General features: G+C 53.1%; 1 protein-coding gene across 3 annotated transcripts in view; it reads right to left on the bottom strand.

The window, feature by feature from the left end:
• SCARB1 (scavenger receptor class B member 1) overlaps nt 1–22,798 on the bottom strand; it is an 82,430-nt gene extending 59,632 nt beyond the window's left edge. For 2 of the 3 annotated variants that reach the window (XM_021669995.2, XM_021669994.2), the window contains exon 1: nt 22,673–22,798. In XM_021669995.2, the coding sequence (XP_021525670.1) occupies nt 22,673–22,798 (126 nt within the window). Of the gene's footprint in view, nt 1–21,368; nt 21,473–22,672 lie in introns of those variants that run through there. The other variant, XM_021669997.2, reaches the window with a different exon arrangement.
• Between the last annotated feature and the right edge of the window lie 1,775 nt (nt 22,799–24,573).

Here is a 24,573-nt window from a genome sequence, read left to right as displayed (position 1 = left end):
CTGGGCCACAGAGCGAGACTCTGTCTCAAAAAAAAAAAAAAAGAATGAGTCAGATCATGGCTCTTCCCTGCTCAAAACCCTGCAAGGAACTGAAAACCAAATCTGAAGTCCTCCAGGTGTCCTGCAAGGCCCCTGCCTGACGGTTCCCTCTCACCCCCTCCAGCCATTTCTCCCAACCCCGTGGGCTCCCTCTTCCTCCAGCACAGCAGGCTCCTTCCCACCTCCGGCCTCTGCACCTGCTGTGCTCCCTGCCGTCTGCTCCCCAGTTCACAGGGCCCCTCCTCCGAGATGCCCTCCTGACCCCCCATCAGAAGGAGTCCCCTCCCCAGCAGTTGCTTCACGTCAGCTCACCTGCCTTGTCCCCTTCCTAGCTCTTCTCACCACCCCAGCTCCTCTATTTGCTTCTCCATGACCCGTCCCTCCTGCTAGAAAGTAGCTGCTGCGAGCAGGACCAGGTCTCTTTTGTCCACGGCTATATCCAAAGGAGTCCCCTCACCACCATCCCTCGATATCAGCTCCAACCAGCATCAAGATGGCTAAGGTTAAGCTACTACCAGGGGTCTCAAAAATCTCAGAACACTAATCCTACCTTACAGATGGGGAAACTGAGGCTCGATGTGGTTGGGGCACTGCTAGAGACAATGGCTAGAATCTGGACCCGTTTTCTTTTTTTTTTGAGACAGTCTCACTCTGTCACCCAGGCTGGAGTGCAGTAGTGCAATCTTAGCTCACAGCAACCTCAGCCTCGCGGGTTCAAGCAATTCTCCTCCCTCAGCTTCCCAAGTAGCTGGGATTACAGGTGTGTGCCACCTGTAATCGCCCAACTGGTTTTTGTGTTTTTAGTAGAGACGGGTTTCACCACGTTGCCCACGCTGGTCTTAAACTCCTGACCTCAAGCGACTGGCCTGCCTCAGCCTCCCAAAGTGCTGGGATTACAGGTGTGAGCCACCGCACCCTGCGGGGCCTGTTTTCTTAACCTCTACTCTATACTGCTGTGTACATTGAGATAATAATCACAGTGATAAATGGTATTTTTCATTCTTGTTGTTATTACCTCACTTGACAAGGTAGAAAGCCCAGGTGCAATGACAGGTGAAGAAACTGAGGCAAGAGGGTTATAACAGGCCCGACGGCCCCGATTCCCTCTGTGAACGGCTCCATCACCCGAGACCTCAGATGGCCTCTAGGAACTGACTCCAAATTGACATGCACACAAAGGCTGGCAATGAATGTCACTGATGCCCCTCACACGGGCACCTTGCCACCCACGACGGCAGCTAAGTCTGCCCCGGGCGGCATCCACGCATGTCCCATCCACCAGCCCATCTGCCTCTGCAGCAGCAGTTCTCAAAGCAAGGGCTACTGCTAGCCCCATTTTACAAGGAGGGAGCCAAGGCACAGAGAAGCCCACTCACTTGCCCACAGCCACACAGCTGAAGGGCACCACACAGCAGAGGATGAGCTCAGCTGGAGGCCAGCCCCACCGACCGCTGCCGCGCGGCTCTCCCAACCAACGCCAGAGCCTCGAAGTCTAGATTTGGATGTAAAATCCACCCATCTGGTTGTTTTCATTTTGTTTTTTGTTGTTGTTGTTTATTTTTTTTGAGATGTCTGGCTCTGTCATCCAGGCTGGAGTGCAGTGGCGCAATCTCAGCTCACTGAAATCTTCACCCTCCTGGTTCAAGCGATTCTCCTGCCTCAGCCTCTCGAGTAGCTGGGATTACAGGTGCCTCCCACCACGTCTGGCTAATTTTTGTTTGTTTTTTTTAATAGAGACAGGGTTTCACCATGTTGGCCACACTGGTCTCGAACTGTTGACCTCAAGTAATCCACCTGCCTTAGCCTCCCAAAGTGCTGGGATTACAGGTGTAAGCCACTGTGCTTAGCCAAAATCTGCCAATCTTTCATGCTGGCAAACAATTTAGGTTTTCTTAGTAGCAGCGTGGGGCAAACAAAACACATCACCAGCCAGGCCTGGGCCCATGGGCAGCCAGGGTACAGTATCTGGATGGGATCGGGGAGCAAAGGGTCTGGTGGAGATACGGCTTCCCTCCACCACCTGCTGTGTGACCTTGCGCAGGTATCTCAACCTCTCTGAGCCTGTGTGGTGTCTGGCACACAGCAAGCACTTGATCAACAGCAGCTATTGTTAACCACACCCTCCCTGTAGCGGGTTGAATGGTGGTCCCCAAAGACACACCCGCTGGGAATCTGTGAATGTGACCAAACAAGCAGCTTCTCTGAAGTTCTTATAATTAAGTTAAAGGTCTAGCAATCAGTGTAGGTCCTGAATCCAATGATAAAATGTCCTTATAAGAGATGACACACAGCTGCTCAGGAGGCTGAAGGGGGAGGATCGCTTGAGCCCAGGAGGTCGAGGCTGCAGTGAGCTGTGATCACGCCACTGCACTCCAGCCCGGGCAACAGACGAGGTTCCCCTCTCTACAAAATAAAAAATAGGCCAGGCACGGTGGCTCACGCCTGTAATCCCAACACTTTGGGAGGCCTCTGCGGGCGGATCGCCTGAAGTCGGAAGTTTGAGACCAGCCTGACCAACCTGGAGAAACCCCATCTCTACTAAAAATACAAAATTAGTGAGGCATGGTGGCGCACACCTGTGATCCCAGCTTGTAGGGAGGCTGAGGCAAGAGAATTGCTCAAACCCGGGAGGTGGAGGTTGCGGTGAGCCGAGATCACACCACTGCACTCCAGCCTGGGCGAAAAGAGTGAAACTCTGTCTCAAAAAATAAGTAAATAAGTAAATTAAATAAATAATAAGAGAGAGAGACAACACAGAGGAGACAGCCAGATGGTGACAGAGGCAGAGTTGGGAGTGACACAGCCACAAACCACGAAACAGCTGGAGCCACAGAAGCTGGAGGCGGCAAGGAAGGAACCTCCCCCAAGCCTTTGGAGGCAGTGCGGTCTGGATAACACCTTGATTCCCAGGCCGCTGGCCTCCAGGACTGCAGGAGGACCCAGGCCTGATGTCTGAAGCCACCTAGTCAGTAGTCATCTGTTATAGCAGCTCAGGAATCTCACCCACCCGGAGAAAGCCCTGAAAGACACCAGGGTGTTTCCAGCGCAGCAGGGTCTTACTGGAAAGAACCCCCGGGCCCCAATATACCAGAGGTGGGCCCCATGACCCCACATACCCCTCTTTGCCACTCTGGTCTTTGGGAAACACAACCCTGCCCTTTGCAGGGTCCCATTTGCAAAGCCACAGGGAGAGAGAGGCCAGGGTTGGGATGAGGATGGGTTCTGTACGGGAACAGGAGATGCCAAGATCCACCCAGGTGCCTCAGCCAAGAGGCAGAAAAGCACGGGAACCGTGCGCCCATGTGGGGCGTGTGCCAGGGACGGGAAGGATACGGGTGTGGGTCCCCTCCGTGGACGCAAACATGTTTATTGCAGGAAGAAAAACAAGGAATCGTTAACCCAAGTCACCTCTGGGGCAAAGGCCAGCTGGGGCCAGGAGCAGTGTCGTGCTGTGGTCTTTCCAGAAGGCTGACTCTTTTTTCGTACACTTTCAATTTGTTTGATCGAATCCCTGTTTTACCCTCCTTATTATCAACGCCAGCCAGGGCTTCCTGGGCAAGAGCTGGGCGCACCCAGGGAGAGGCACAAGACCACCCACAGCTGCTCTCCTCGGCCTCTAGCTTCGTTTTGTCTTTTGTTTCTTACTTTTTGTGGAGACAGGGGTCTCACTATGTTGCCCAGGCTGGCCTCAGGCAGTCCTCCCACCTCTGCCTCCCTAAGTTCTGGGATTACAGGCATGAGCCACTGCACCTGGCCTTGACCTCTGGTTTGTGAGATTGAAAAAAATTGGCCCCATGTGTAAAGGAGGAAATCAGCTTTCAGGAAAAAAGGGAATTTCCACAGAACCCAAGTAGTGGGACCTGGATTTGAACCCAGAGCTCTGCAGATCTGAGGATTGGACACCGCACACACAGTGCTGGTCTGAAGCGTGCCCTCCCCCACAAATTCATGCCCACCTAGAACCTCAGAATGGGACCTTATTTAAAAATAGGGTCTCTGCAGGCCAGGCACAGTGGTGCATGCCTATAATCCCAGCAGTTTGGGAGGCTGAGGCAGGCAGATCACAAGGTCAAGAGATTGAGACCATCCTGGCCAACATGGTGAAACCCCATCTCTACTAAAAATACAAAAATTAGTTGGGCGTGGTGGCGTGCACCTGTAGTTCCAGCTACTCGGGAGGCTGAGGCAGGAGAATCGCTTGAACCTGGAGGTGGAAATTGCAGTAAGCTGAGATCGTGCCACTGCACTCCAGCCTGGTGACAAACATTCTGTCTCAAAAAAAAAAAAAAATAGTGTCTCTGCAGATGTCACCAAGTTAAGGATCCCAAGATGAGATCATCCTGGACTGAGGAAGCGCCCTACATCCAAGCCGGAGCCCCTCCAAGCCCAAGGCCGGGGGTCTAGCTCAAGATATCTGAGCCTCAAACCCGTACCTGATGACTTACAAAAGGAAGAAGGCTCAAATTCACACCTCAGAAAACCAAATGAGAACCATGCTGCACGCACACGCACTGGGACCCCAGACATTCTCCCAGGCTAAATCGTCTCCAGTGCTGGAGAGGATGAGAGCCGGGGGCGGGGAGTGAACAGACGTGGGCTTTCTGGAAGCCACGTTAGGCGAAACTGGCTCCCCGTCTGCCCTACAGCAATTCACTCCTGCCCATCCCCAGGAAATTCTGGAGAAGTACCAGGCAGCAGGGTCCAGCATAGTTGCTATGCGTGGAGGCAGGTACCCCCGTCACTAAGGGAATAAGTCCAATGGGATGAACATTAAACAGTGGTCCAGGCAGCAGCGGGAAGCAATGAGCCCAGTACACGCACAGGAGCATGGACAGATTTTAAACAGGGCAGCGCGAGGAACGCTGACACGAGCTACCGTGTGTGGCACGGAGAAGTCACCCTCTCACAGATGCAACCGGCCATGCATCGGGGGCCTCCCTGTGCCACCCCCAGTTCAAAGCACTTGCACCTCTAGCTCCCTCAGTCCTCACTCAATCCTACAGGAAGGCACGGTTTTGGCCCATTTTATAGGTACCCTACTATTAGGAGCTGAACTGGGTCTCCCGAAAATTCCCACATTGAAAGCCTAACCCTCAGTGCATCAGAATGTGACTGTATCCAGAGGCAGCGCCTTTAAATCGGCGATTAAGGTAAAACCAGGCCAGTGGGGTGAGCCCTAATCCCATCTGACTGACGCCCTTAGAAGAGGAGATTAGAACACACAGAGCCACAGGGAGAAGGTGGCTTCCACCAGGCCGGGAGAGGGGCCTCCGGAGAAGCCAGCCCTGCCGACAGCCAGATCTTGGACTTCTGGCCACCAGAGCTGAACGGGAATACGTGGTCTTTTGTGACTGCAGTCCAAGTGGACTCAGACACCCACCAGACACCAGAGACCCAAGGAGCCTGCCCACAGACACACAGCAGCAGGAGGCAGGCCGGGATCTGGACCCACCCCTGCAGGCTCTGATGCCCATCCACAGAGGAGCAGAAAACAACATGCAGTCCATCTGGGCCGTGGAGCACTGCCCAGCCACAAAAAGGAACGCAGTACTCCACATGCCACACTACAGGTGAACCCCAAAAACATGACGCTAAGCAGAAGAAGCCGGGCACTTAAGGCCACACATCGCATGATTCCATTTATAAGAAATGTCCAGGGCCAGGTGAGGTGGCTCACGCCTGTAATTCCAGCACTTTGGGAGGCCGAGGTGAGTGGATCATCTGAGGTCAGGAGTTTGAGATCCGTCTGGCCAACATGGTGAAACCCCATCTCTACTAAATATACAAAAAAAATTAGCCGGGCATGGTGGTGCATGCCCATAATCACAGCTCCTCGGGAGACTGAGGCAGGAGAATCACTTGAACCCAAGAGGCAGAGGTTGCAGTGAGCCGGGATCGTGTCACTGCACTGTAGCTTGGGTGACAGAGCAGGACTCTGTCTCAAAAAAAAAAAAAAAACAAATGTCCAGAACAGGTTACATCTGTAAAGACAGAGAGAAATGAGTGGTTGCCAGCAGGGTCTGGGGAGCTGCAGGGAGAGGAGAGTGGGCAGTTCACTTGGGAGTGATGGAAACGTTTTGAAACTAGGTAGAGATGGTGGTTGCACAACATTGCGAACGTGCTAAGTATCACCAAATTGTTCACTTTACAAGGATTAATTATGTTATGTAAATTTCTCCTCAGTAAATTATTAAATGAAAAACAAATGATGGGATTGGAAACTGTCACAACCACTTTGGACAGCAGCTTGGCACTTCCCCGTGCAGGTGACGACACACTGGCCAGGACCAGCCCCCCTACTCCAACGGTCAGGCCCTGGAGGGATTCGGGTACATGTTCCTTGCAGGCAGGGACACGAGAGTGTTTGTAACCCAGACGTGGACACAGTCACCGACATCAGGATTAAGCTGGAGGAACTGTGACACCGTGACACTGTGACACCCGGCTTCTTCCACATCATGAACTGTGCTATTACATGGCCATGAAAATGGAGAGCAGCTGATTGCAACAACGTGGATGGATCTCACAAAGATGATGTGAGGTAACACCAGCAAGACTGATCCAAACAAAAATACAGACAGTATGCCTGCATTCAAGTCAAGTCCAAAACCGGGCCAAAGTAATCCCGGTGTTAAGGGATGGGTATGAGGGAGTCATACTATAGAAAGCAAAGCAAGCTAGGACCAAAGCCACTTCCTTCGCAGGGGCTTCGCGGCAGATGAGCTTTCACTCTTTTTCATGCGGGGTGATTGCACGCATGTTCATCTTAGTTACATATTTGATTGCGTGTGTCTTAGATTTTCCTCAAAGTGAGCAATATTTCATAATAAACAGAAATCAAAGACTCTGGGTGAAAGTGCAAAGCCAGGGGTTGCAACAGGTGGAGTCCAGGAGCCTGGGAACAGACAGGAGAAGGATATCCCAAGGACGGGGAGACTTGGCCGACCCCGAAGCTGCCAAGGGATCCTGGCTGCAGTGGGCTGTCAGCCAAGTAAGGCCAGAATGACCTCCACCTGCCTGCCAGGAGGCCAGACAGGGCCAAAATGATCTGGCACAAGAATTTCCACAGGGCTCCAAGGCCTGGGCATCTCGGCTGGTGGCTGCCCAGGTAGGGAAAGGCAAACAGGAGAAGCCCCACCTGACACTCCATCCAGCCTCCCGTTCCCACCCGACCAGCCCTGAGACCCCAGGGTTTCCATAATCTTTCTGGCCCAGGGGACGAGGCAGGCACCAGATCTGCCATACTTCCCATGTGATGGCACCGGGGTGGGTACAGGCTGGCCGAGGGCCGCTGAAGGATGGGCACATCACTGCTTAAGGACAAGGAAGGAGAGCCAGGAATTTTAGAAAGCAGGTGGAGGAAGGGGCCAGGAAGAATCGCAGACTTTTTCAACCCGGGGCTTCAAACTTGCACTGGAACTGCCAGGCTGGGAGCTGGGGGAGGGTCCAGACGCCCACCCCAGCTCGTCAGAAACACTCTGCTCCAATCCAGTTCACACAATGAGGCTTTTGTGTGGGAGTCTGTGGAAAGAACGCGTGCACTCATGAGAAAGCAATCAGACAAATCCAGTCCACGGGCCGTCCTGCCAAAAGCACCCGCCTGGCCCCTTTACAGATGCCAGTGTCCTGAAAGACCCAGCAAAATGAAAAGGGCTGGAGAGCGGGTCTGGATTAAAGAGGAAAAACACACGAGGCAACCAGACGCAGGATGCAACCCTGAATTCAAAATGTGTAAATGAAAAACTATAACAAAACATGTTATTGGGGCCGTAAGGGAATCGGAACGCAGACCGAGTGTCAGATGAAAGGTGCGGATCCTCGTGGCCTTCCTGAGTGGGGCCATGGTCTGCGGTCATGGAGCAGGACGTCCTTGTCCTTAGGATGCACCCAAAAGGCTCAGCAACGCGAGAGAGAACACACGTGCAGCCACTTGTCCTTTCCTTGCCATTTTTACAAAATAAAGTTTTTGAAAATAGAACCTTGGGGTGATGGGGTGGTGGAAGGCCACACTGGTCCGCCTTATTTTACAGGCGGGAAGGCTCCCTCGTGAGAACGGCAGAATGAGCTGTGGCACGTCCGCACCGGGGAACGTTTCCAGACATCTAGAGAATCGGAGTGTGATCGTCACCAGAAAACCCCGGCTGGCTGAGGAAGATGTGGACAAGCGACGACAGCGTGAGAAGTCCACGGCACAGCAAAGCGTGCACAGCGCGGTCCCATCTCAGCAAACTGCTGACAGACGGATCCCTCTCGGTGTCTGTGTCCATCAGGTTAAGATGCTGGAAACAGCAAGCACTTATGTGACACTTGCCAAGCTGCTATCTGAAGTGTCTGACATGTGCCAACTCTGTCACCTTAAAAGCCCTCCATAGGAGATACTTTTATTAATTTCACTTTACAGAAAAGTAAAAAAGGCACAGAGAGGGTAAGTCGCTTGCCTGAAGGCACCCAACTGGGAAGTGGCCAGGCCAGGATTTGAACCTGGGCTGCCTGCCTCCAAAGTCCATATGCATGGGTCCCCCTGAGCTGCTGGATGCTGAAGCCCTGCCAGAGGCTGTGGAGGAGCCTGGGCCTGCTGCTGGGACTTGCGCAGGGACACACTGCTGGGTATACCCAGCGGCTAGGATTCCAGATCAGCTCCTCCACGGCTGCATCTGGGCAGCTCACCCCTCCTGCCCCCACCTCATTCTCTCTCTGCCCACACCACACCCCTGCAGCCTCCCACCTCGGGTGGACAAAGCCTGAAGTTTGGCACCAGCCCTGACCTCTCTCCCACTATTTAAACAACACACTTCTTCCCAGCCCTGCTGCCAGGATGTGGACAGGCAGGGGCATCAATAGGTCCCTGGAAACTTTCTGCTTGAAGGACACTCGTTAACGACTTCCTCTCCACCTGCCCAGGCACCTTCCACCCCTGCTGCCCGGGCCCTCCTGACCTCCAGCCAGCCAGCCTGGGACAGTTGGCCCCATGAGCATTTGCTGCTAACTATCTCTGTGGCCTTGAGTAAACCCCTGCTACTTACAGAATTTGGTTCCCCAAAGGAAAAATAAAAGATGGAACTGAGCAGAACCCAAGTCAGTCCAGATCTAACAATCTGACAGTGGATGAAACTTTCCCCATTAAAGTGATCAGGCCAGGCACAGTGGCTCATGAGTGTAATCTCGGCACTTTGGAAGGTCAAGGTGGGAGGATTGCTTGAGGCCAGGAGTTCAAGACCAGCCTGGGCAACATAGCAAGACCCCCGTGTCTACAAAAAAATTAAAAATTAGTTGGGCACAGTGGTGCACACCTGTAGTCCCAGCTATTCAGGAGGCCAAGGTAGGAGGATCAGTTGAGCCTGAATGGTTGAAGCTGCAGTGAGCCATAATCATGCCACTGCACTCCAGCCTGGGTGACAGCATGAGACCCTGTCTCAAAAACACTAAATAAATAAACAATAAAGGCCAGGCACGGTGGCATATGCCTGTAATCCCAGCACTTTGGGAGGCCGAGGCGGGTGGATCATTCGAGGTCGGGAGTTCCAGACCAGCCTGGCCAACCTGGTGAAACCCCGCCTCTACTAAAAATACAAAATTTAGACAGTTGTGGTGGTGAGTGCCTATAATTCCAGCTACTCAGGAGGCTGAGACAGAAGAAGCGCTTGATCTTGAGAGGCATAAGTTGCGATGAACTGAGTTCGTGCCATCACACTCCAGCCTGGGCAACAAGAGCAAAACTCCGTCTCAAAAAATAAATAAATAAATGAACAGCTGGTAAGTTACCACCTCCTCAAGAGGCCTTGGTAAACAAAATAATCAGTCAAACAAAACAATCTCTAATACTGTAACAGCCAGCGGCAGTGAAAAGCAATGAGGGGATGAAGTGGGAAGCTACTTGGGGCAAAGGAGCCCAGCCCCATTTTTGCTGCCTATCGCCCCCTCATCTCCCTGCTAACAACCCCTCCTTTTTACCTTTGGGGAACCACCCCACTCCTACCTGAGTCTCTGTGGGTAAAAACAACTTCCGTCCCTGGCTCCGAATGGGCAGGTGACCCAAGGCTGACCAATCACAGAATTCTATTACTGGAGCCACAGCAATTGGTCCAAGGATGCACATGTGATTCCAGCCCAGCCAATCACAGCCAATGAGCGTTCACTCCATAACTTGTCCCAGCCACTGAGAAAATTTTTTAATTCTCCTTCGTTACCCCTCTGGGAGTTCCAAAGCAGCCAGTTTCTCCCTGATGTGGTGCAGATACCATTTATTCTCTAATCGTCAGAAGCCACTGGCAAGTGAGACTGAGGCATACGTACAAAAACTTAGGAATCTAATTCTAGAGTCACATTCAGCCTGTCCAGATGCTCTGTCACGGGACCCAGGAGGAACAGCAGGGCCACAAGAAACTCACTCCCTGCCCGACACTAACCAAGTCTATTTATGAATGTCACTGCTATTTTCCTTTTTTTTTTTTAATTGAATGCATGTGGATGATTTTGCATAAATGACACGCATATAGGCCACACCCCTCACATTCCTGCACGGAGCAAAATCACCAGCAGAATGGACCTCGGTCTCCCGACTCAACCTCGCACTGTCCTGCTGGTGGGAACAAAGTGAAACAGAAATTATTCCTTTTTTTTTTTGAGATGGAGTCTTGCTGTCATCCAGGCTGAAATGCAGTGGCGCAATCTCAGCTCACTGCAACCTCTGCCTCCCAAGTTCAAGCAATCCTCTGCCTCAGCCTCCCGAGTACCTGGGACTACAGGTGTGTGACACCATGCCCGACTTATTTCTGTGTTTTTAATAGAGACAGGGTTTCACCATGTTGGCCAGGCTGGTCTCAAACTCCTGACCTCAAGTGATCCACCCACCTCAGCTTCCTAAAGTGCTGGGATTACAGGCATGACACATGACACCGCGCCCAGCCCATAAATGGTTTTATTCTAAATAATGAACCTTGGCTTAAATCCTCAGGGAGAGAAATGCTCCCAAACCCAGTCCCAACCTGATGTGACCAAGATGCCAACAGGAGGATCCCTGCTCCCTCCTGGAGGCAGGAGGTGGCCCCAGAACCAGCCTCCATGCTTCCTGTGGCCCCTCCACCATCCACAGACAGCCTTGATGACATCTTTATACACCCATATCCCTTCCTTCTGGCCACTCTGCCTTCATGCTGGGGCAGGAAAGGGGTCAATCAGAAGCCACCAAAGTTCAGACAGGGAGACACCCCAGCACCGGAACCAGGCAGAAGTCACTGAAATCCAGATGGAGTGTGTTAAGACTCAGGCCTAGAATCTGTGGATGCATCCCCGGGAGCCAGGCTTCTGGGTGCTCCCCAGGGCGAATGACCTCCCTTACCCCTCACTACAGCCCGAGGAGGGAGGCCCAGGGAAACAAGCCCGGCAGGGTTATACAACTCACCCACAGCCACACAGATAGGAAGTGCAAGAGCCAGTGCTGAATTCTGAGAGGCTAGTTCCAAAGTCCACGCTGTGGAGGACCCCCACTGGGGCCTCTCTCTGCCTTAGCCCAAGGTCCCACCCTTGGCGGTTCTCAGCCCTGGACAAGGATCTCCAACTATGGGATGCAGCCGTGAATGAGACAGATAAAGTCTGTCCTCATGGAACTCACGCAAGGGGATGAGATAATTTCAGAGACTGTTAAGGGCTCGGAAGGGAATAGCACGGACTGGTTATGACACAGACGGCACAAGCCAGGCACGGTGGCTCACGCCTGTAATCCCGGCTGAGACAGGTGGATCACCTGAGGTCAGGAGTTCAAGACCAGCCTGGCTAAATGGTGAGATCCCCCGTCTCTACTAAACATACAAAATTAGCTGGGCATGGTGGCGCATGCCAGTAATCCCAGCTACTCGAGGGGCAAGGCTGGAGAATTGCTTGAACCCGGGAGGCGGAGGCTGCAGTGAGCCAAGATCGAGCCATTGCCCTCCAGCCTGGGTGACAGAGCAAAACTCCATTTCAAAAAAAAAAAAAAACTAAACAAAAAAACCAGCATAGACAATGAGTGGACATGGGGGGGCAACTGTCCCTTGGGTGGAGTGGGCAGTCAGGGGGTGTCTTCTTCAAAAGGTTACATTTAAGCTTCAAATGGTTACATTTAAACATAAAAGAGGAACCAAGCATAAGAGCCAGGGGGACAAAAAGTCAGTCCAGGCAGAAGGAAGAGCACGTGCAAAGGCCTTGAGGCAGGACAGCGCATGACATGTTTGAGGAAAAGGAAGGCCAGTGAGGCTGCCGTGGGGTGAGAATGCTGAGCTGAGAGGGGTAGGGCCCACGCAAATGAGGCTGACAGCAGCTTTAACAACAAATGCAGGAAGATTTTATTCAGCTTCATGAAATGATCCAATTTGCATGGTTTTGTTTGTTTGTGTGGTTTTTTTTTTTTTTTTTTTTTGGAGATGGAGTCTTGCTCTGTCACCCAGGCTGGAGGGCAACGGTTTGATCTCAGCTTACTGCAGCCTCCGCCTTCGAGGTTCAAGCAATTCTCCAGCCTTGCCTCTTGAGTAGCTGGGATTACTGGCATGTGCCACCACACCTGGCTCATTTTTGTATTTTCAGTAGAGACAAGGTTTCACCATGTTGGCCCGGCTGGTCTTGAACTCCTGACCTCAGGTGATCCACCGGCCTCAGTCCCCCAAAGTGCTGGGATTACAGGCATGAGTCACTGCACCCGGCTCAATTCACATGTTTTAAAGAGCAATTTGGCTTTGATGCAGAGAAGTGACAAGAGTGGTATGAATCGGTAGAGCAAACAGCCCCATGAGGACACTCCAGCACCCACTGGGAAAAGCCAGTGACAGCTTGGTCTGGGCTGACGGCTGTGGCAAGTGGAGAGGAGCAGGCCCATCCCCCTGCACAGGACCACAACCTGCCACTGGTCACGCACCACCCTGTGAAGCAACCCTTGTCTTTCAAACACCCTTTCAATAAATGTTTGAGAACCTGCGATTATGTACTAGGCATCGTTCCAGGGGCTTGGGGCACGGCAACAGACAACACAAAGATCCCTGACCTCACAGTCTGACATCCCCACGGGGAGAAACAGACAAGAAACACAGGGAGGCTCCAGGGTATCTCAGTGGCTGACAGGGCTACCGAGAGGCACAGTGGTAAGCAGAGCTGGGAGCACAGGTGGACAGGTGGTGGGGGACACCTGCATGATGAACAAACGAGATGGGGGGGTCTCTGTGAGCAAGTGGTGCGGAACAGAGACCTACAGGAGATGAGAGGGCTTGTGTCACAGGAGAGCTAAGGCGATTGGGCCCGTGGGGCCGAGGAATGGCCAGGAGGCCATTGTGCGAGGGAAAAGGGAATGGACACATCACCAGAAAAGTGGCAGGGGTGGATGGCACAGGCCCCGGGCCGGGTTAAGACCTGGCTGTGACTGCTAGGGGATGGGTCTGGCCACCTGAGGGCTTTGAGCAGAGGAGGTAAGCTAAGAGCTGTTCTGATGGGGTCCCGTGGCTGCTTATTGAAAAGCCCCACTGGGGAACAAGGGTGAGCACAGGAAGCCCAGTGAGGAGGCGGAGGCAGGAATCCGGGGGAGAGTTGAGGGCGGCTTGGACCAGAGGCGATGGCGCCTTGGGTGTGGTGAGAAGTGGTTGGAATCTGGGTATATTTAGATGATGAAGCCATAAAACTTTCTGACGGGTTCCTTGTGGAAGTGGAGATAACGGAGTCAAGGCTGAGTGCAATGCATCGGCCAGCGCAACTGGAAGACGGGGGGCTACTCACGGAGTTGGAAGCTGGTGGGAGCCACAGGCGTGGCCGGGGGTGATAAGGAGCCAGCTGGGGCGAGTGTGAGCTGCCTTTGACCCTGAGTCGAGATATGGACTCTGCCATTACATGCTCAGGGGTGGGGTTCAGGGGAAAGGTCTGGGCCCAGGGATACCAATTTGGGAGTGCTCAGGACAGAGATGCCACTCAGGTGCGAGGCTGGAGGAGCTCACCCGGGGATGAGGGATGAGGACGCACAGGAAGGCCGGCCCGGGCTCCACCAGCGGGAGGCCAGGGAGATGAGGACGCATCGGCGGGCAAGACCGGAGCATCAGGAAGGCGGGAGGAAAACCCAGAGAACGGAGATTTCAAACGCCTCAAGGGTCCTCCTAGAAGCTTCCAGAGAAGGCAGAAGGAACTTCACCCAAAATGCCAGGAAGCAAACAAGGCCAGGCCCCTCCTGCTCCTTCCCTGTCCCCAGCACAGGCAATCAGTGAACAGGAAGAAACAGTGGAGTAGGGGAAAGAAAACACAAAAATTCCACCGGCCATGCCTTGGGCCGCCAGGCTGCCTGGAACCCGGGGCCCGGGGAGCTTCTGAGCAGGCAGAGCAGCTCCACATCTCACCCAAGAGCTCTGGGAGGAAAATCGCCTGGACGCCCGCGGTGAGCCAGCCCCGGGCCCTTCAAGGCTTCAAAGCCAAGGACACAGCTTGTTGTGTTGTTTTCGTCTCTGCGTTACAGCTCCGGCCCGGCCACTCCTGGGCCAGCAGAGGCCAAGGTCACGTCCAAACAGGGGAAGGGGGATGAGGTAAATAAAAGGGATTCTCTTTTTGTTTTGTGTTTTTCATTTTTGACAGGGCCCTAGCGTTGAATTCTCCGCACAATTAATGTGCCCGTGGTGTTGGAGCTGCCAGCGCCTCACGGAGCAGAAGGCCTGGATCGAACACTCCTCCGCAGAATCCTCCAGGCCCAAGATTTAAACCACAAAACTCTCTGGTCTCAGCCCCGGGGGGAGTGGCTTATGGCCCCAGGGGCCTCTTTTTGCTGACCACAGACAGGCAATCACTCTCTGGACACTAAGGAACTTCCACGCAGGACCCATAAACAGCAGTGCCTACAAGCCTGCAGCAAAGCGCCACTGGGACCAAGACTTATCCAGGAAAAACCCCTTCATGGAGCAAGCCCTCCACGGGCACTCACGTCCATCGCATTTGCTAGAAACCGAAAGCCAGGGTAAAGTGATTCCGGGTTGCTGAGCTTTGCCATGTTCTAGTTAATCAGGGTGCATCTCCAGCGGAGGCACGGCAGGTACCGGCCATTCCAGGAAGGGACGGGAAATGCTTCCTGGAAACCCCGGGTGCTGGGCCTGGCCCCAGAAAGGCCAGGTAACAGTGGGACACATCGACATGTATGTGCAGACACATTGACACACAAGGACACACATAACGTGTGTGTTCATGTGTGTCCTTGTGCGTGTATAGACACGCCGTGTGTGCCTGCGTCAACACATGTGGGCACACAGCAACACAGGTGTCTACACATGCATCATCATGTGATCATACATCAAGGCAGGTGTGTGCATGCCTACACAGGTGTGTGTGTCACTATGTTTTCACCCTCAACACATGTGTACACACAGCAACACACGTGTGTGCAAACACACACAGTCATGAAGACAGGGAGAGACAAATCTACCAGGAGCAAATAAACTAGACTCAGGCAAACTAAATATAGCCTGTGTTTTTCAGCCGTCACCAGGGAGTACGCTGAAGTTGTCTCTCACATGCCAGAAAGAATAGGAAGTTCAATGGCAGGAAAGAGGAAGAAAAACAAAGCAGAATTGGCACACACCTGTGATCCGAGCTGTCCTCTGAGGAGCCCTCTCCCCAGCCGTGACCGGCGATCAGCTCTAGACCTTTGTCCCACGAGTCCAGACACGGGGGTCCTACAGGAAACACCCTGTAGCTGGAGACCCTGTGCCTCCCTCCCAGGTTCCACGGGGAGCTGAGAAAGGTGCAGAGTGGGGCCGCCCTGGCAGGACGGGTGGGAGTCCCCCGCCCCTGGGGTCACCGGGAGCCCTGGGATAGGAAGAGGTGGCCTTCTCTGGGAGCCTCACTTGGTGCCCGTGATTGAAGAACACGTCCCTGGTCTCAGACTCCCCAACCAAAGGGAGACGTCAGTGTGCACTCTGCACCAGCAATGTTTGGCGGGGTGATTATTAGGACAGAGGCCTCAAAGGGACCCTGCTGTTCCCTGGCGATGCAGAGAAAAGGAAGGAGCAGCCCAGAAAGAGCAGGAAGAAAGCCCCCCACCACCACCTCAAGCCTGCAGTCAGCCTGCTCAGACACGCAGAGAACAGGGAGGATGCAGTCCACAGAGGCCGCCGGGACCGGCTGTGGAGTCGAGCCCTCCACTTGAAATCCTGATTCAACCACTTGGAGCTGTATAACGCGGGGCAAGTTACTTTCCACCTCTGTGCATTCATTTCCCTCAATAAAACAAGACACAATAGTACCTATTTTAGATACTAAAAGAAATAATGCACGTAAACACTTAGAACAGCGTCCGGCCATCAACCCCCACCTTTTAACTGATTGGCAAAGATTTCCCAAAGGACACAAACTCAGGGACAGTCAGTGATATCCCAGGCTGGCCCTGGTGCCTGGGCTCTCCAAGGCTCACTGTGTGGCTCTGGCTGAGGGAGGCAGGGGTGAGATAAAAAGCCTGAGGTTGGGAGGCCGAGGTGGGTGATCACAAGGTCAGGAGTTCAAGCCCAGCCTGGCCAAGATAGTGAAATACCATCTCTACTAAAAATCCAAAAAAAATTAGCCAGGCATGGTGGCCGGTGCCTGTAATCCCAGCTACTCGGGAGCCTGAGGCAGACAACTGCTTGAACCCAGGAGATGGAGATTGGCACTGGGATCATGCCACTGCACTTCGGCCTGGGCGACAAAGCGAGACTCTGTCTCAAAAAAAAAAAAAAAAAGCCTGAGGCCAGGGATGGGGGTCGCACAAGCTTCATTCATTCTGCGACCCGGCTGGCATTGAAGGGTCAGCAAGGAGCTGAGGCGAGGAGCTCAGGCTCTGCTACGGCCCTCGGGGACGCTGCAGTGACAGTGATGGGAAAGCCCCTCCCTCAGCAGATACCAGGGTATCAGAAAAAAACCTGCAGCAAAGATGAGCTGAGTTTTTGCCTCTACGCCTGGGGAAACAAATGGAGCTGCTGTTTATTGAGACCGGGAACACAGGTCGGGGAAGCCCAGCAGCTGGATAAGGCAACCAGGTTGAGTCCAACTAGAAAACCAGCTTCAAGACAGCACCGCAGCACAGGGGACTCAGGCTCTCTGCTGGCCACGGAAGAAGGCCATGAAGTGTATCACTGAAGATGGTGGCCTTGGAAAATAACTCCTTCCCTGCAGCCCAGCTGGAGTGAGGAGCCTCTCCCCACGTCCTCTAGCTGGGCCTTCCTTGGAGGACCAGAGACACGCGGGAACTTGGATGTGTGCTCCCGGGGACCTGAACCGGGCCTTCGTCACTCACCTGCATACCTGAGCACAGTGGCACGCCAGGCTCAGATCCAGGGAGAGGGTACAAGAGTCCCTGTTCTCATGGCGTCTGCTTCTGGGACACCTTCACGCACACGCACACGCACACGCACACACACAGGCATGCACACACAGGCCAGCGAGGTCACTTGGGGCAAATTACTCTCTTCAGCTCATTTCCTTAAAGGACACTGATGACAGTAAGTTGCATGTCATGGCCCTCTTCAGGGACTACACGAGATGACTTTCACAAAGGTGCTCTGAACCCTGCCTCGCGCACAGTTAGCCGCCCGTGAGTGAATGCTGTGAGGTTCACAATCACGGCCCTTACGGTGTCTGTCCAAACACCTCTGTCCAATCCTCCGCACTGGAGGAAGGGAGAAGTGAGCCGCACTCCGCAAAGCCCTCCACCACAGGGCCCCTTTGCAGTACGCCGCCTAGGTCTGTGTGGCTCATGCATCCGGCCATTCTTTGGGGAAAGCTATGTATCTGTTCATTTGTAATTTTTATTTTTTTTGACACGGGATCTCACTCTGTTTCCCAGGTTGGAGTACAGTGGCACAATCACAGCTCACTGCAGCCTCAAGCTCCTGGGCTCAGAAGATCCTCCCACCTCAGCCTCTCGGGTGGCTAGGACTATAGGTACCTGCCTCATGCCCAGCTTAGTTGTTTTGTTATTATTATTTTTGTAGAGATGGGGTATCACTATGTTGATCTCGAACTCGTGGGTTCAAGTGACCCTCCCACCTCAGCCCCCACTAAGTGCTAGGATTATAAGTGTGAGCCACCATGCTTGGCCTTGTAATTTTTATTTTTTTATTTTTTTTGCACTACTATTTAGCCATAACAAGGAATGATGTAATTTTTAATTAAACACATATCTTGTGGATATATTCTCTTTGTTAAAAAAACAATTAGCAGCATTACAGATAAAGTATTAGGTTTCCCTTGGCCACATCCCCAGGGTTCTGCCTTCTCTCTTTAGAGCATCCACTTTTGTTAGTCTGATGTATACCCTTGCACACCTTTTCCCAAACTTTAACATATTCTAACATTAAGCCATTGAAAATAATGGCAGGGCACGGTGGCTCACACCTATAATCCCAGTGCTTTGAAAGACCAAGGCAGGAGGATCACTTAAGGCCTGGAGTTCAAGACCAGCTTGGGTAACATAATGAGACCCTGTCTACAAAAATAAAAATAAATAAAAACTGAAAGAAAATATATAGAATATTGTTTGGTGGGTTTTTTAAAAAAACATAAATAGTGCCAGAGCTTTTTTCAATTAGTAATGTGTTTTTATGGCCTACCCATGCTAAAACATATACTTAAGTTCCTTGTTTCTTCCTTTTATTTATTTATTTTTTTTTTTGAGAGAGTCTCATTCTGTTACCCAGGCTGGAGTGCAGTGGCACAATCTCAGTTCTCTGCAACCTCCACCTCCTGGGTTCAAGCGATTCTCCTGCCTGAGCCTCCTGAGTAGCTGGGATTACAAGCACCATGCCCAGCTAATTTTTGTATTTTTTAGTAGAGACAGGGCTTAGCCATGTTGACCAGCTGGTCTCAAACTCCTGACCTCAAATGATCTGGTGAATAATGAAGGCATGGTTCAGGTCCCTGGAGGCCAACATCCCAGTTCTGTGAACAGGACATAGACATGAAATGTAGACAAGGAGCCATTCTTAAGAAACAGTCTACGGCCAGGTGCAGTGGCTCACGTCTGTAATCTCAGCACTTTGGGAGGCCGAAGTGGGTGAATCACAAGGTCAGGAGATCAAGATCATCCTGGCCAACATGGTGAAACCCCATCTCTACTGAAAATACAAAAATTAGCTGGGTGTGGTGGCACATGCCTGTAATCCCAGCTACTGAGGAGGCTGAGGCAGGAGAATCACTTGAACTCAGGAGGCGGAGGTTGCAGTGAGCCAAGATTGCGTCATTGCACTCCAGCCTGGAAACAGAGCAAGACACCATCTCAGAAAAAAAAAAGAAAAGAAATTCAGTCTAAAGAAGCAGGCCAAGGGGGGAAGATGCCAAGTAGTATGACATTATCCACATCTTCACTGCAGCTCATTGAAGACGGCGGCCTTGGAAGATGACCATCCCTTTTTTGCAGCCTAGCCGCAGTGAGGGGCCTCTCCCCATGTCCACCAGCAGGGCCTTCTTGGGAGGACCATAGACACATGGGAACTTGGCTACCAAAAAATGGTCATGATAAATCGGTAATCACCAGTGATGGCAGAGATGGGGGAAGTGGCACAGTCCCACACCTTGTCGGTAGAAGCATCAGCACATCTGTGCAGAAGGGCAATTTGGCCATAATCATCAAAACTCAAACTGAACACACCTGCTGCCAAGGCCCCACTTGTAGAAATCTACCCTATAGAAATGTTCACACCCCACACGAAGAGGGATGTGTCAGGATATCGCTGCCGTTTGTGACAGAGAAAATGATCAGTCAATGGAGAAACAGGTAAACAAGTCTATAACCACCCAAAGGAATGCCAGCAGTGATGAAGAAAATAACAGGGTAGATTTATTGCTGGGACATGGAAAATTTTTCAGACAGTATCACCGAACTGAAAAGCAAACTGCAAGATAATTGTACATGTTCAAGCTCACTTACACTTAGTCTGAGTTATATAAAATATACATACTGATACGTATACATACAGGCTCTTGCATACATACATACATATGTATGCATACATAGAAAACGATCTAGAAAGACCCACACCAATGATGGTGAGAAAAGCTGAGTAGGCGAATAAAATGGGGGCAACTTTCTCTCTTTTCCTCCATTTGAACTTTTTTTTTTACAAGCAATTATTCCTATGTTTTATATAAAGTCATCTCTCCGTGTCAGAGAAGAATTGGTTCCAGGACCTCCACAGACACCAAAGTCTGCAGGTGTTCAAGCCCCTGACGTAAAGTGGTGTGGTATTTGCATACAACCTACGCACATCCTCCCATGTTCTTTAAATCATCTCTCGATTACTTATAATACCTAATACGATGAAAATGCTATGTCACTAGTTGTTATACAGTATTGTTTTTATGTCTTTTTTTATAGTTATGTTGTTATTTCGGGGGGATTTTTTTCTGAATAGTTTCAATCTGCAATTGATTGAATCCACAGATGCGGAACGTGCAGACACAGAGGGCCAAGTGTAGGGACTTCTGTAATTAACAAAAAAGCGTATTAAAAAAATATTAAAGCACAAGCCCTCCCATTCAAGTTGCACACGGACTCATGTAGCCAAAGAAAACACCAGCGGGCAGTCCCTGCTTATGTGAGTGTGCCACCCGCCCGTTCCCCTGAACACAGGCTCTCTTCTTCCATGCTAAGGTACTTGGCCGCCGCTCCAGCCTGGGCGGTCCCAGAAGAGGCCGTCTTGGGCTGGGCGTGTCTTCCTGCCTTCACGCCACTGGGCCCCAAACCAATCGCCTTTGGGATATCCACAGAAGGATGCCCATTCAACTTTAAGCCAGATGATCCTAGCTCTAGGACAATTGAGGACAATGTGGTTTTCCTCTTTAGCATGGGACAGGAGTGGGGAAATTTGGTGGTGCACACATCTGTGTGACATCCTTAACCTGATGACATCTGAGAAAGAAAACACCTCGAAATAAGCCCTCTAAATGACTGAGTTGGCAAGACTCTTTACCTGGCATAAATCCCACCACCCCCACACTCCCAAAGAAAGAAACTAGGTGCTCACTGCACAGGGTCACATGCTGGCACTGCCTGAGTAACAGCCCCTCTAGGGACCCTTCATACACACAGTGGGGTCCTGGCACTGCAGCAGCCACAAGGCTGTCACTGACACACACATTTCAGTATGAGTAGGCCACAAAAAAATAAAGTCCCACAGTGTAACAGAGAAAGCCTCTGAGCTGTCTTGGGGAGGAAGAGGCCATTCTCTTGCTTTTCCTGCCATGCCCAGAGACAATGTTACCCTTCACCAGGACCTCTTTACAATCAGATTACATACCTTGATGGAACAAGATTTGAAAAATCAAAAAATAGACACAGCGTGGCCAAGATGCCCCAGACAACTGCTCACCCAGAGACCTTGAGAGAGGCCACATGTTGCTCCATCTTTAAAGCCAGCTAGCTGGGTCCCAAGAAGTGGCAGCCAAATCTAAGCAGATGTATCCTTCATTCATTCACTCATTCATTCACTCTGTGAATGGGGGAAGAGACATGAAATGTGGACAAGGAGCCATTCTTAAGAAACCCAGTCTAAAGGGGCAGGCGGAGGGAAAAAGATGTCAATTATAGTGACAATATCCACATCTTCGCCCCAGCTCTGCATCTGGCTGGAACTTTGGTAACAGTGAGCCCCAGTTTCCCCTCCCGGCCACTGCAGGTGCTGGCTCTAAGGTTTCAAAGCTCTAAATGGTTTTTAGCTCAAATGTGATACTCTGCAATCTCCCAGCCCTTCCCTAACTCCAGGCTCATTCAAACAGGCCACCCAGGGCAGAGTCTGTCCGTCTGCAGACCAGCTGACCTCCTAATCTGTCTCCCTGGTTAAAAGGGCAATGGTGTGTAAGGTTAGGATCAGAGGAAAGACCTCAGGCTGCGTGCAGGCACAGGACCTTGGGCTGGTGCCTGCCTCCGCATGAATCTGGGGAGAAAAGCAGCTTATCGTTTCCAGACTGAATCATGAAGGCAGTGAGCAAGGAGAAGAGAGTCGCTCATTCTGCCTCTGAGAGTTCCTATGGGGAGATTGCGGGCAGCGGAGGATGCTCACCTGAGCACCCACTAAGTGAGCTGAGCACCCACTATGTGAGCTGGGCACCCACTATGTGAGCTGAGCACCCGCTATGTGAGTTGGGCACCCACTATATGAGCTGAAAACCCACTATGTGAGCTGAGCACCCACGTGGGCCTCACAGAAGGTTCCTGCCCTCTGGGGCTCACAGGATACAAGCAAAGTGCGCTCTCATTTTACCAGACACTGCTACCGGCTGCTGTGAAAGCAGGCGTTCGCGCACTCCTGGGCTCCTTTGGCGGCACCTGTTCACACTCCTGACCCGTCATGGGCGCCCAGACCCTTTAGGGCAGGGGAGGCCCCCGGGGGGTCTCTCATCCAGGCCTCCCGAACCCTGGCCTGCGCCTCCAGCAAAGCCCCTGAGTTCCCCGTTATCCCCCCAGCCTCAGTCTGGGGCGGCGGAGGTGGAAGTGGTGGGGAGGCGGGCAGCGGCTCTCCCGATAAGCCTGGCCTCCCTCGTGCTCTGCGGACCCCGGCCCAGACGCCGATCCCGCTGCGGTCGCTCACCCACCGCAGCGCGCGGGTCCTCCTCGTCGCCCAGCGCCCACCAGACCTGGGCCGTGCGCGGACCCCCCGGGGATTCCCTCACCCACCTTGAGGACCTGCTGTTTGATGAGCGAGGGCACCATCCCGATCATGACAGCGCCCAGCACCACGCACAGCAGCCCCGCGACGCCCAGCGCCGCGGCCGCCCAGCGCGCTTTGGCCTGGCAGCCCATGTCAGCGCGCCTGGGGCCCACCCGCGGCTCGCAGGGTTCCGCGCCTGGCAGGAGACGGACGCGGCGACAGAGGCGACACAGGCGGGGACTCCGGGCACGCGGGCCGCAGAGGTACGGTGGGCCCGGGACGGCAGCGCGCGCAGGAGCAGCCCGGCAGGTAGCCAGCGGTTTTATACCCCATCGCCGGCGCCGCCGGACCGCCCCCGGGCCGCCTTGGGCTCCAGGATTCCCGCGGGAGCGAGCGCAGGGCGGGGCCTGACCGAGCTGGGACTGGGACGGGGTCGGGGCCTGAGCGCGCCGGGGGCGGGGACGGGGCGGGGCGCGGATCGTCCGGGCAGGGGGCGGGGCCATGGCCGCTAGGACACGCCCCGGCGCGCTGTGGCTGCCCCAGTGGTCTCGCTTCCGTTTTTGGGCGGGAGTGGAGGCCTCGTGGCCGCTGTGCCAAAACGCCTGTGGGGCCTGGCGCCCCTCACCCTCTTGCTCTCTTCCCCCTCCTCCTCTCTCTTCCCCCGCCTATATCTCCTCTCTTCCCAGCCCTCCCCTCCTCCCAGCTCTCCCCTCCGCGCCCCTCACCCTTCCCTTTCCCTCCTCCTCGCTCTCTTCCTCTATCCGGACCATCATCATCGTTGGTCACAGTGAGTGGGACTTAGCCAGTCCACCCAGGAACCCCAAAGCCCATAAAACGGTCTACATGCCCCCCCATCACCTTCTGGACCCCCATCTCCACAGTCTATCTCCAGCCTCACTGTCCCTGGAGGAAGCCCTGCAGGCTCCAGCCCCAGAGCCTTCAGGGCACTTCTGTTCTCCCAGGGATCCGCCTGGCTCTATCCTTCATAATGTTGGCGCCACATCACCCTATGACTGAGCACCCCCTGGCAGGTTCACGTTCATTTGGTTCCTTGCATTCTGAGCATGTGCTCCAACTGGGATGCCGGCCCGTGAGGCGGGCCCCCCACGAGTCCCCAGCTCTAAAACGTGGCCTGGCGGGGAAGGCCTGCTCACAGTAAATATTCTAGAATGAATGACCGAGGAGCCTTCCAGGTGCTGGCCGCTGTCCTAAGTGCTTTGCACACAATGGCTCCATTTTACAGATAAGATAACTGAGGCACGGGGAAGCTTAGTTAACCCAAACCAAGTCCCGGCTTCCTAATGAAGAGGGAAACCAATGATGAGCATGTGAGCCAATGAATGAAGGATGATTGCAGGCAACTGCTCCAAGAAAACAGAACAGGCCTGGTGCATGGTGGCCCACAACTGCAATCCCAGCACTTTGGAAGGTCCAGGTGAGGGATCGCTTGAGGCCAGGAGTTGGAGACCAGCCTGAGCAACATAGTGAGACCCATCTCTACAGAAAATTTAAAGATTAGCCAGGCATAGTGGCATGCACCTCTGGTCCCAGCTGCTCAGGAGGCTGAGGCAGAAGGATCCCTTGAACCCTAGAGTTCAAGGCTGCAGTGAGTCCTGATCACACCACTGCACTCCAGCCTGGGTAACAGCAAGACTCGGGGGGAGAAAAGGGAGAGGGAGAGGAAAAGAAAACAGAGGAGGGTGCGCAGCAGTGGGCTGGCGCTAAGTGGCAGTTGCCCTTAGATGGGTGCATGTGTCCCTGAAGCCCTCCATGCCCCCCCGCCGGGCCTGCCTCCTGGTGCCTGCACCGCTGGCCCCACCCTGAGTTTTGGGCTCCTCTCGTAGGCCAGTCCCCTCATTTTCTGAATGAAGTTGCTGAGAGGACAAGAGACCCCTGGGTGACACAGGGACCAGAGGGTGGCGTCCCC

The sequence above is a fragment of the Aotus nancymaae genome, unplaced genomic scaffold (genome assembly GCF_030222135.1).
Source record: "Aotus nancymaae isolate 86718 unplaced genomic scaffold, 86718_ANA_hifiasm-v0.15.2.pri h1tg000021l, whole genome shotgun sequence".
Classification (NCBI taxonomy): Eukaryota; Metazoa; Chordata; class Mammalia; order Primates; family Aotidae; genus Aotus; species Aotus nancymaae.
This window is presented reverse-complemented; position numbering and strand designations above follow the sequence as displayed.